Source organism: Clupea harengus, chromosome 14, assembly GCF_900700415.2.
Source record: "Clupea harengus chromosome 14, Ch_v2.0.2, whole genome shotgun sequence".
Taxonomy (NCBI): domain Eukaryota; kingdom Metazoa; phylum Chordata; class Actinopteri; order Clupeiformes; family Clupeidae; genus Clupea; species Clupea harengus.
In genome coordinates, this window is record NC_045165.1 from 18424994 (window position 1) to 18437691 (window position 12698).

General features: G+C 39.3%; 1 protein-coding gene across 25 annotated transcripts in view; it reads right to left on the reverse strand.

Moving 5' to 3' along the window:
- Positions 1 to 4916: 4916 nt before the first annotated feature.
- nrxn3a (neurexin 3a) overlaps positions 4917 to 12698 on the reverse strand; it is a 266234-nt gene continuing 258452 nt past the window's right edge. For 13 of the 25 annotated variants that reach the window (XM_031579973.2, XM_031579975.2, XM_031579984.2 and 10 more), the window contains one exon: positions 4917 to 6852. In XM_031579973.2, the coding sequence (XP_031435833.1) occupies positions 5933 to 6852 (920 nt within the window). In that variant the 3' untranslated portion in view covers positions 4917 to 5932. Of the gene's footprint in view, positions 6853 to 8534; positions 8676 to 12698 lie in introns of those variants that run through there. The other 12 variants (XM_042709703.1, XM_031579991.2, XM_031579990.2 and 9 more) reach the window with 3 other exon arrangements.

Genomic DNA, 12698 nt, shown 5'->3' on the forward strand with positions numbered 1-12698 from the left:
GTGTGGATTAAGCTCTCAGTATCTCAAAATAGCAGGGCTAGGCTTGGTAATGGGCAGCTTGGATTGCGGTTTGTGGTCTGAGTCCTTATGTAATAGTATTTTATATTTCACATAACATTACACAATTTCTTAGGTCAGCAGAGAGCTGTGTTCCCGAGACACTCAACATCTGTGTTTATGCTTCCAGGTTTACCGGGTTCAGCTTGCGCCGGACCAGCATTCTGTCTGCGCCTTATCCAGTCATGATGTAGGTCCTGCACGGATTTTTGTGATGAATGGTGAACAGACTTTTAAAGGGAAAGCCATTCATTCTCCATGAGAAGATGAAAAAAACCCAGATGTTATATGTGATGAGTATAGCTTGTTGGTTGTACACTGTTCGCTATAATTTGGTTTACTGAGTAGCTTGGGGAAACACTGTAAAGATCTGACTGCCTTCTGGGATTCTTCACTTAGGCTTAAACAATTAAAATATATAAATAAAATAAATAAATGCCATTTCCCATTAATGCTCAATAAAAATCGAGCAAAGGGCTGGTGTTTCATACGCTGCTTGTACAGTACAAACTGCTCGCTGAAATTGTTTTCCTGAGTGGTAACTTGGAGACACTACACTAAACGATTTGGCTGATGAAATGCGGTATCCACAGACTTCATGAGCAGTGCCCCTGGCTGCAGACAAGGCTCTGTGGAGGATCCCAGAAAGACAGGCAAGCTCTCTCTGGGTCCTCCCATTACTCTACTCAGATTTATTCCACCAAACAGAAACTCCACGTGAAGCTGGACTATTGCATACCGACGAGACAGACAAACACCACCAGTGCCTGTATGAAAAAGATGAAGGAAAACACAATACGCAGACCAGAGAGTCAGCTGTCTGACAGATGGCATAGCAAAACAGCCGAAAGCCTACTATCTGTGTCTGGATCTGGGCCAGATCTGGCCAGCATCCTTTCCAGAAGTTGTATGTTGTGTGGGAGCATTGTTTGTGGCCTGATGGTGCTGAAACACACAGAGATCCAGAGGGAGGCAGCAAAGTTCATGTAGTGTGTCTCATATCACTGTGAAGACACTGGTTAAGATGGCTTAACTGCATACACTGAGGAATCAGTAAGAGTATGTGAACGAGATCTTTCAAACACAGCAAAGCAACATTAGACCTCTGCACTCTGCATCCTTGCTCGACTCAGTAAGTTGCTCTTCAGCGCCACCCACTGGGTGTCAGAAATCTGCAGCAGCTGATTCTCTGTATTTAGCCAAGATTCATTGTACTGCTTACATTCTGGGAGGACATAGCCATGAAATGGAATGGTTTCAATAAAAAGTTTTATTAAACGTCTTAAACGTAATTCTAATAATCTCGATATTCAGCACATTCACACCTCATGGAAACAACTACAGTCAACTGGCAAATGTTCTAAATATACTATGTGATGTAATTTAATGGTTTAACGGGTGAGGTATATGGTTTGCAGTTACGATCTAATGGAAACTGCTCAAAGACCTCTAATGATCTTTTTAAGAATACATGTTCTTTTACCTTCATACTTGCACACGTACAGAAATGCTTTGCCATAATCAGTCATAAAGTACATCAGTAATGTGTAGGTTTGAAGTTGCTATTTTTGCTATAAATGTTTGTTATAAAGTGACATATATAGCTCTATACTGTAGCATGATGAGCTGCAGCGTGTTTCACATAATGGGTCAAGCGAGATAACACAGGAAAGCAGGTCAGCCACTGCACCTGAACAGTCTGACTAAAATAGAAGTAAAATTAGAATTCTATTCTAATTAGAAATTCTCTTGTGTTCACAAAGCTAACTCTCACCCAACTGTAATAGAATTCCTCAGTGAGATTTATGTAAGTGATGTTAGTATGAAATGTACAAAAAGCAGTTCATTTGTTTTACGTTCATCTGATACCATCACCTTTTACCTGATAACACCACCTCAAATTGTATTACTTATAATATTCATACTAATACATTAGTTAAAACATCCAAGCAGCTGTTCATTTGTTTAATGCTTATCTAAGGGCCTCTGAAATTATTCATTTGAACTTGATTCCCATTAGAGGTGTTCAACAATAAACAATGCTCTGGTTTACATCCGGAGATGGACACACTGTGACACAACGGATCTTTGGAATCTTATTTTGGCTAAATTCTATACCTAAACGGGGAGATAAGACAATGACCTGTGATGCATTCATAAAGCACTAAGCCGGAGTTGAATAGAAATCTTGTAAAATGTTCAACTGAACTTCCTCCATGTGAACACAATATTAAGGCAGATTGATTTTGGTTCCCCTCCAGATTTTTTTTTTTTTTTTTTGTATAGACCGACTAGAGTGAAAAGCGAAAAAGATCTGAAATAATGGTTCTTTCTAATCAGTTGAGTTCATCTGGAAATGGCTTATTGAATTTTAGCCTGTTTTGAATTTCAATTAACTCTCTTGCTGCTCGGAGAAAAGGCGTTCCTTGGTCAATGCGGTTCAATAAGCCAGCCACCCATATAACAAGACGTTCATTTGGAAATCGTATGCCTCACCCATTGGTTTAGACTGAAACGGCGTCTGCCTGCTAACTCGGAGCCAGGGCCGGTTGCAGCATATTAAACACCACTTTCAGAATCTCAGCATTCACTCCTGTTAATTTGCACTCGAGAAAAAAAAAGATGAAAAGTTTTTGCCTGTAATAAAAACCTAGAATGGGATCTCAAAGATAAGATCCTCTACATACCATGTGTTGTATGACTTCCAGTGGGCAATAGTTATGTTGAAGGGCTATTGGTACATCTCAGTAAGGCTGTCCAGTGGCCATACCTGTAGAAAAAAGTTGATCTTCCCTCCCTCTCACCCAACCGGATGTTGGAGGAGTAAAACGCTTAAGTTGAAATGAACGTTTAAAGACATATAACCATACAACACAGATGCAACATTGAGCTTCTCCCCCAAAGTCAAAACTTGGGAACTGACTGGTCAGAAGAAAGAATAAACATATTTATTATATTTCGTCTTGATTTGTTTCCATGTAAAAGCACTGCATTAAGCATATTGCACATGCATTTAATACTTGCCTTGTATAACATCTGACATTCACTTGACAAGGTTATATTTTGCTGACCCACGCAAAGCTGCAATCGCAATTTCAACAGTTACTATACCAGCCTGGAAAAGTGATTACAATGAACATACCAACAATACAAAATAATGGCAGCAGGGAAAATAAAAATACTGATAATTTCTTCAGGATATAATGAAGATATAATGCCATGATTGTCAACAATTCACCACTTAGAGAATGTTACAGTTATTAGCACAACTCAATCATTAAGAAATGCAAGAAAAGGAATTATGGGAAAATGCTGAAGCAACATTGGCACTGAAATGCTCACTGAGGGCTAAATAGCATAGGATGACTCTTTATAGTGCACGATGAATCATTTATATCTATACATCTATAATCTAGATTCTGAATTATACAAAAATAACAGTCATTAGTTAGAGGCAAAGGCCTGATGCCCTCTAATTTTAGTAAGGCCAAAACTCCCATTACTGTCTGTCCATTTCCTTGAAGAAAACTAATACCTGCCTTTCTGAAATTCTCTCCTGACATACTCAGTAACGCATGGGAAATGAGATGATCTCTTGAGGTAAGAGTGTAACGTAGTATGTACTCTTTTCTATAGTGAGTATGCTCATCCCAATCGTAATTTCACAGTATGTTTGATCTGGCAGGCATCTCATCTCACACCCGATAACTCAAACGTCCATGAACCGCTGTTGTAAGTATATACTTGCAGGTTCATGGGACTCTGTTTGGACTTACTCTGTTTGAGACACTTCTGAATTTGATCAGCACCCTACCAAAATCAAGGGGCCAATATCAGTATGACCTCCACGTGTAGACGCCTCCATGTCACCTCTAGGTACCTTTATCTGTCACATTCTTCTAAGCCATCTCGATGAGAAAAGCTCTCTGCATCTTGCTTCTAAACATTCTACACCTGCCATCTACAGATTCTATATCTTACACCTACATGAATGTAAACTGCAGCTTTACATTGACAAACATGTAAAAGTAAGAGTGAATGCTGCCCCTGTGGACTAAACAAACAAACAAACAAATAAATTGACAATGAAATGCACAAGAACTCATGGTATTTCATGGATCATGACAGACTTGTAAATCATTTCTGAGGAATGCTTTATTTATAATAATAAAATTTAAAAAATTAAACCCAAACAAATATGTAAACACACATGATGTGTAAAGTCAATGGAATTAAATAAACAGGTTGTAAAAAAAATGGATATCAAAAAGTCAAATGGTAATGAAATGTCAATACATATGTAACATTAATAAGGTATATTCATAACTTATTAGAAAAAGATATGACTTGAGTGACTGACATGAAATATTTGAATGAAAGAAACGGGAGGTTTTTTTGTTGAGGTAATAAGCACTGCATTTTGGCAGATTATGATTCACAATTGTCTGCCTGTATTTTCAGTTCTGTCAATTCTTCTCTGAATAAAAATAACTGATAACAAAAGTTGCTTCTCACCGTTAGGAAGGGTGTCTTGTGTTTGATGTCTGTTGTCAAATTTGTATTCATGCGTGTCAGACATGTCTACAAGAAAGGTTTGCTGTCTAACCTAGCATTCTCCTCAGGTTTTCTCAGAAAATATGGGCATGTCTTCATCTGTGTAAAAGTTCAAGAGTGTTGTCATGAAATACGCAGTTACTGTAAGCTCAAATATCTTGTCTTTCAGCTGAACTACTAAAAAAAATACAACATAAGTTTTATATACAATATCTACCTACAAGGTACAACTGCTATAATTTCATAAAATATGTAAACAAATTTGTTCAGCTTTTTTTTTTGACACAGTTGACTGTGACAACAGATAGAATTCACACTTTTCACATTGGATTTATTTCTGTATAGACATCCTTAACAGTGTTATAGTACTGTACCAGGCCTCCACCATACAGCTCCATAAAAAAGAGAACAAGATAAAATGGACCAACACACATACGACTGAAAAAGGACCAGCACTGGTAGCAAATAAAAATATATTTTCCAGGGACTTTTTCTTTTTTTTTTTCTCTCTCTCTTGTTGTCACTTGGAGGGAGAAAGAGTTATCTGATGATTCACTGTTTTGGCCTGGCGGATCTGTTCAAGACGAGTTGAACACGGTATACTGTAGCTTAGAGATGACATGCATTACAATCAGTCGCTTTATTGAGACAAGAGAGAGACCAACCAGTTCTCTCCATCAACACGGCCAAAGTCACAGTCGTCATACAATTAAAAGAATCTCTTTTAGGTGACAGTGTTTCACTAATTTGTCCTTAGCGGTTTTCTTACTTGGTTTCATTGAATACATTTTTCTCTTATTTTTGCAGAGAGCAAAAAAATAATATCAGACATCACATATAATGTATAAACAATACAAAGATTCATTAGATTTTTTTTTTTTTGGCAGGAGTCCTTGTTACTGTCTTTTTTTCCTCCCACCCTTGTAAAACTGCCAGCACTATGTGTCGCTTACATGCTTGAAATGGCCGAAATCATTTTTCTCCTTTTTTTGTACAGGATTACAAAACAAGATTTACGCCATGGATCACATACCTCTAAAAGTCACTTAGGATTATGATGTAGCCGTGAAATATTCTACACTGATAACGTCTTCGACCATATAGAAGAATAAGGTCACTAATGTTTCTATTTACCATCTTGGTATGCTTACAATAGTAAGTGTGCTTTATATTACAGTACATGTCAGAGTTCAACGTCTCAGCACAGCTCAGGCAGAAACATCTTTCCCTTCTTGAAATTGCAACTCCCGATAGGATAATTTTGTTTTAAAATGTCTTTGCTCTGTTTCTCTCTCTCTCTTTCGTGCGCGACACTTGCCATTCACACATAATATTCCTTGTCCTTGTTTTTCTGTTTCTTGTTGCTGCTTTTCGAACTCGACTGTTTGTCCTTCATGACGGCTCCATTCGACTGTGCTGAGTTAGTTATGTAGTTTCTCGTCTCGTCCACCTGGTAAGATCCTTCGTCCCTGTTTCTGTACTTGTACATGGCATACAGGAGTATAAGGATGCATAATGCGGCAGCAGCAACTATCCCGACGACCATCCCTGTGGTGCTGCCAGATTCACGGACCACCTCGGAGGGCCCCGGAACCCTCCTCACGCCCGGCTCCGTGGGGATTGCTGTGGGTACATTACGGAACATGGGGGTGGTTATTAGCGAGCTCTTCAGCTTGGTGCTGTCTACCTCATAGGACGTGGGCAACGGAAGCAAGACTATGTCTGGCTGGGGCTTAAGCTCTCGGTTATTCATTTTGCCCGCGGGCAGCTTGGGTCGCTTTTCGGGAGGAGGGGGCTCCGGCGCACCTGCGCCACGACTCAGCTCAGTAGTAGTAGTAGTCCTACCAGATTCGAAGGCTTTCTTAGGTTTAAAGTCCTTGGCTTCCCACTTAGGTGCGTGAACTTTGTAGCCACCTTCAAAGGCCGACGTGGACAAGGTCTTATCTGTTACCAAGGAGAAGGTGGTGTAAAAATCTTCATCATCAGTAGGGGGGAGTTTAGAGTCGTATGATTCCCCCGAGCCATACCCAGATATCACCAAGCCATCACCACAATCATCGCTGCCTCCGTCCGACAAGCAAGGTACCCCCGCCTCCGTTGTCATGGACAGGTACTCTTTGGTGGTCTCAGTAATGGTGGGGAAGGGGCGGAGGGTTGGGGGGGGAGGGATGGAGGGTGCACGAGTAACTAAGGGAGGGAACTCTAGGGGATCCTCAACAAGTACTGGGATACTGAATTCTCCTAGGGGAGAGCAGAGACGACAGAAATCACAGTTAGGGAGAGATAGTGGTGTGACAGTTATAATTAAGACAACCACACGAGTAACACTTCTGCAACACTACAAAACAATATACTTGGCAATAATGACTGAAACTATAAAATTAAGATGAATTTGAAATCAGAAGAACGAAGGCAAAAGAAAGCATCAAACATCGAACGGCTTCAAGAGGCTTGCAAGGGTGAGCCAGAAATGGACCTAGACGTGAGAGAATAACTGCCTGTGTCCTAAAGCAGACTCTGACGAGTGGGCTGCGGATCTCTCACAGTAACGTCAGTCTTTCATAAATAAATCACATTTGAAGACAAGAAAGAGTGACTGAAGACTGAAACCAAACCAAACTCAAATCCTACCTCTTTCTTTCATGCTACAGCACAGTGGATGCACTGCCTTCTGCCAAATCTATACTGTGCTTAAACAGTACACACAAATCTATACTGTGCTTAAACAGTACACACAAATCTATACTGTGCTTAAACAGTACACACAAATATATACTGTGCTTAAACAGTACACACAAATCTATACTGTGCTTAAAAAGTAAACTCAAATCTATACTGTGCTTAAAACACTACACTCAAATCTGTGCTTACACTCATTTTGGTGGAGATTTTGTGTCCTTAGTGTATCCTTAATCCACATGAGCATTTAGAACAAGCTGATTGAGAGAGTAAAATATTATACAGACAGCCTTCCTGTTCTACTTCCCTGCAAAAACAGCTGGCTCCTTGGGAAGCCTCTTGCCTTTGAATGCATTTCTAAAGCAACCAAAATGGCAGCTTGAAGATATATACGATTATGACAGCTGAATGTTCAGGCTCTTTTATGCCTGAGGCCTTTTATAGTTTGTTGGTAAGAGGCTGGACTAGATTCTGGTAAAATCGTGTCATTGCTTTATGAGTGAAGTTAAATTAATTAGAAATTGATCATAAAATTTAAAAACTGAGTAAAATGAACTTTCCCGCTGTCATTTTAATGGTCATACACTGCGAATGCAGTAGCTAACATGCTCATACAACGACAACAGAACAGAAACTGTAGCATAAACCAAAGATGCAAATTCAAATCATAAGAAAAAATATCACACTACAAAAGACTGGCACAACACAAGTCAAGCTAATTATTACTCAATTGATCATATACATCACAAAAGGCATTCACATACAAGTTCATTGTACAGTTAGATTGATCAATACGACATTAGTCCCACACATCACATTGAAAGGAATAGGGTAGGGGGTTGTACACTTACATCATCAAATTGCCCGCATGATTTTGGCATGAAGAAAAAAAGTTTACAAAAGAAAGATGTGTAAGAATGTTCTTGGACAGGTTTCTCATAGAAAAAAATATTTTAGCCAGTATATTTCTCATTAGATATATTTCTAGACATGAGTGACCAGGGCGGCAACAACACATACATTCACACCACATAAAATTCACCATAATTCAGTTTTGTTTTTCTTCAATAAATAACCCAGTTTGAATACAAAACTGTACATATTTGAGTTTCTGATTTGATATATCTTTCAATAAATATCTACACTCTAATAATTTGATAGGTTTTTGCTTAAATTCATTTATTCTTTAGGTTTGAATGAATGAATGACTGTACAGATTTTACCATAACTAGAGTGGGGAGGGGGGGGGGACGGTGAGGGGGAGGAGGGGGGGACCTATGAACATACTACATAGGAAATGACAATGATGGGGGTGATTGAGTAAGTCAGTGGCCATGTCCATGTAAAGGCAGAACGAAGCGGTCGGGCGGCATTAGAGCTTTTAGCTGTAAGGAAGGGATGGGGATATACAAACAATGAGCATATACATGCCCATCTACGGAAAAGAACAGAACTCTAACACTGACAATCTGACAAACCCTAAACTGCAACTTCTTCGCCATGCAGTTTGGATTTTTCTTTTTTTTTTGGCAACCATTCATCAATTCAATTGTTCATCAATATAGTTTAAAACAAGAGGACATATCAGCAGATCTGGAACCTTTTCATCGACAATAATATGTGCTTTTTACGTGAGGGCAAGGGGTGTGTAAAACAGCTATATAAAAATGGCTACACTGTCACACATAACCATAACACATTTGATCAAGTAGCCTGGTCACAGAATTTGAAGCACATAGAATGTTCGCTGAAATAGTTCCAAATCCAAAAGTAAGAATAAATATCTAAACATTATCAAATAGATCATTACTTTTTTTATAAAATCACATTTAGTTTTACTCTCAATGCTATTGTTTTTTTCTCTTTTAAAAAAAACTGAACCCAAAGAATCAGCAATTCCAAAATTATACTAGCAAACAAAAAAATGAAATTGGTTTGAGGGTGTGTATACACTAAGAAACAAAACTACCAGGGACGAAAGAACAAAGCAATTTGAATTTTCACACACTACAACCAGATGCACACACTAATTGTAAAAAGACACACTTGAGAAGGACAGTTAGTGGCTAACTGTCGCCTCTGTCATGTGACCCAATGACAAATATATCTGTTCTGGTTAGTTTTAGAACACGTAAGACGCGTGCAGTCTGGATGTATGTCGGAGAAGAGAAGAGAATTGGCTGAGAAATGGGTTAATCTTTTACTGCAGATGTTGATGCATGCTTAGAGTAAGTTGCATTTAGGGAAAGTAGAGAAACGGGGAGCAGGCTGGGGTTGGGAGGACGATAGATGTCAAAGGTTACAGGTCTATAATTCCACTTCACCAATGGCTGTAGGTTATCAATGGGATTTAAATGTCATCTAAATTACACTAAGTTATATTATATATTTGATCACGTCAATTCATTTAGCTTTGTTCGTTTGTGTGCTTGCACATCAACAAAAAGACAAACCTACAGACTTTGGTTGAACAGTCAGTCACTTTTTAAAGGAATTCCACAAGAGGGGAAATGAATAAATAATAATAATAAAAAAAAACATTCAGTGTGATTGAGATTCAGTTCTTTAGCCATTATTTTGTACATGAATATATTTCGCAGACCACTTTATTATGTTTTGCAATTGATCCCCAGTATGCTTCCCTAATCAATATGTTAATGTAGTCAAATTGTCTTTTAATTCTACATTTTCATACCGTAATTAACTGCCATTTGTACATTGAGTTTGCAAAATTTCTGCAGCCCTGCGGTAAATACTTGGGTGCATCCTTTACACGGGAAAGCATTTTTCTCCCCGCCTGGTAGTTAGTAGTGCACAGTAATTCTGCAAAATGAATGGGTCTCTCGCTTTCTCCCTCTTTCACATGTAAAGTAAGGGATGTCGTGTATTCCTACCAGGCTGTATTTAATGGGATTCTATGGAGCGCGAACCTCCGCAAGAGGTGTGTGAGGTGTAATGCCAGTTATTCTGGCTATGAACTATTTAAGCCATCTCTATTTTAGGGAACCATCTTAACAGTTCGTTGTTGCTAGCTTGTGTAATATGAAGTGAACATGAACTCATGTTAATATTAAGCTGCAGAGGCACCCAGAGGGTTTCTACGCAAGCATGTCCGAAGATTATCATTCATGGTACTAGGTCGCCAGAGGATCAATTAACAATTAGACTTCATTGTTTAGCATCCATTCCCACACTAAACACTAAATAAATGCTCAAGAAATGGTTTTCACTGTGAGTAGGAATGGGGTAGCCTATTTACCTATTTGTGCGCGTGTGTTCACCTGTGGTATATTGGCCATAACTCACCACGTTCTATTGGCATTGATACCATAACCATTTTTGCCATGTCCTTGCTTGACCTATTATTTATTGTTAATGATTGGTGTGGGCCAACATGGAACAAATGACTGAGGTAAATATGACCATGACTTGGGAAGTTAGGTTTAACAATTGTGTTAAGTGCTGGCAATAATAGACTTGAGGTCTGTGATATCTCATGATTTACCATGAGTATGAGCTTCAAAGCCATTTTAAATCATAACATTTTAAAGAAAACTAATGAGTTGAGTTGATTCTGAAATAAAGGCTATTGATTAGATATGAATAGCAAATCCAGTACAGCCGGACTTGGTGCAACAGGTATACAATGGTTACAATTTACAATTTTTGTCTCAGAGTCCTCTTAACACCAGATCTGTACCCTGTATGGGAAGTGTTGTTTTGAGCGATGGCATATCAGGCTACAGCAGATTTGCATTCGCTTACATTCGATTACAAGTTTAATTACAGGTAATTCATTATGAAGCACAAAATGTAACGCAACACAAATTTTGGTCTTACATTGAAGTCAGTGCATACATCCAGACACTAACACTTTTATACTTTAAAATGATTATTTTTTAATCTAAAAAACTGTGTAAAGAGCGTCTCTTTACAGAAGGTATACTTTGCTAAGAACGTTCTGGGAAACACCTAGAAACAGTAAGGTAACGTATAACTTACAAATGATATAGCATTAAGAAAGCTCTGGGAAACCCTGGCATGGGCATTAACATTACAGACCTCTTCCTGTAAACTTGAAGTTAGTGTTATATTCTTACGTGAAGGTGTGTTATTATAGGACGATCAGTGTACATTTTAGCTTTGTTTTTTTTCTAAAATTGTATTTCACCTAAAGCATTAGATAAAGCTATGCTCACTTTAATACGATGCACACACACACACACACACACACACACACACACACACACACACACACACACACACACACACACACACACACACACACACACACACACACACACACACTCTCTCTCTCTCTCTCTCTCTCTCTCTCTCTCTCTCTCTCTCTCTCTCTCTCAAACACACAGACACACATTGAGCATTTTAGGAGTGTACGCATTGTGGAGGCAACAGGCCTATGGGCTGAGTTGTGGAGCGCTGGAATATCCAACCATATTAAGCTCCAGCCAGTAGTTATAATTTAAAATGATGTTCCCGTTACCCATTTAATTAGCCCGCAGGGGACCGGTAGTACTTAATTCACTACAATCTCCACCTGTTCATCCTACAGCGAAAGACTTCAAGACATAACCACCAGGAATAGAGCAGAGGAGGGGGATTCTAAGTCTGCCTGAGGATGGACAGAAGACACAGAATAACAGCCTGTGCGTGGCAAGAGGATTGTTTCAGCAGTCACCAGTATGCAATGCAGGCACATACAGGTGACTTGCATGTATGATTAAACACTTTTGAGTTGGCAGGTGCTCGACGCAATTACTGAACTGGGCCTGTGGTTGGTGGTTGTTGTGATTTGGGTTTGTTTATGTATCACTAGTTACCCTCATGTGGAATTCCTTCATGGAAAAAAGGGGGAGATACAACACTTTTACAGGCAGAGAACAGAATCACAGCACGACACGGTAGCAGAACAGGGACAGACAGATAGACACACATAGACAAAGTGCTCTGGGGGAGAGACAGAGGGGCACACACACACACACACACACACACACACACACACACCACACATAGAGTGTTGTGGGGAGAGAAAGAGAGAGAGAGTGTGTGTGTGTGTGTGCAGCTGAAGTCTTTGCGTCTTTGCAACTGCAACTTTGGGAAATGCGATGTGTGTGATCTTAAAACGTGAACACCCATCCACCCACACACACCCACACACACACACCCACAATGGTATGCTATTCTGAGAGGCAGGGCTATGGGGTTTATATACAAAGTAGTGGCCCCATTGAAGTGAATTTCATGCATTGCAGAATGGATGTTATCTGCGGATGGATATACCTCAAAGCTAGAGTACCACACGTCACAGATGACTGCTTGAGAAGGGATGAGACTGAAGGACAGGTACACTTTATGGCAATAAAATTCTTTTTATGCCTGCATTAAGA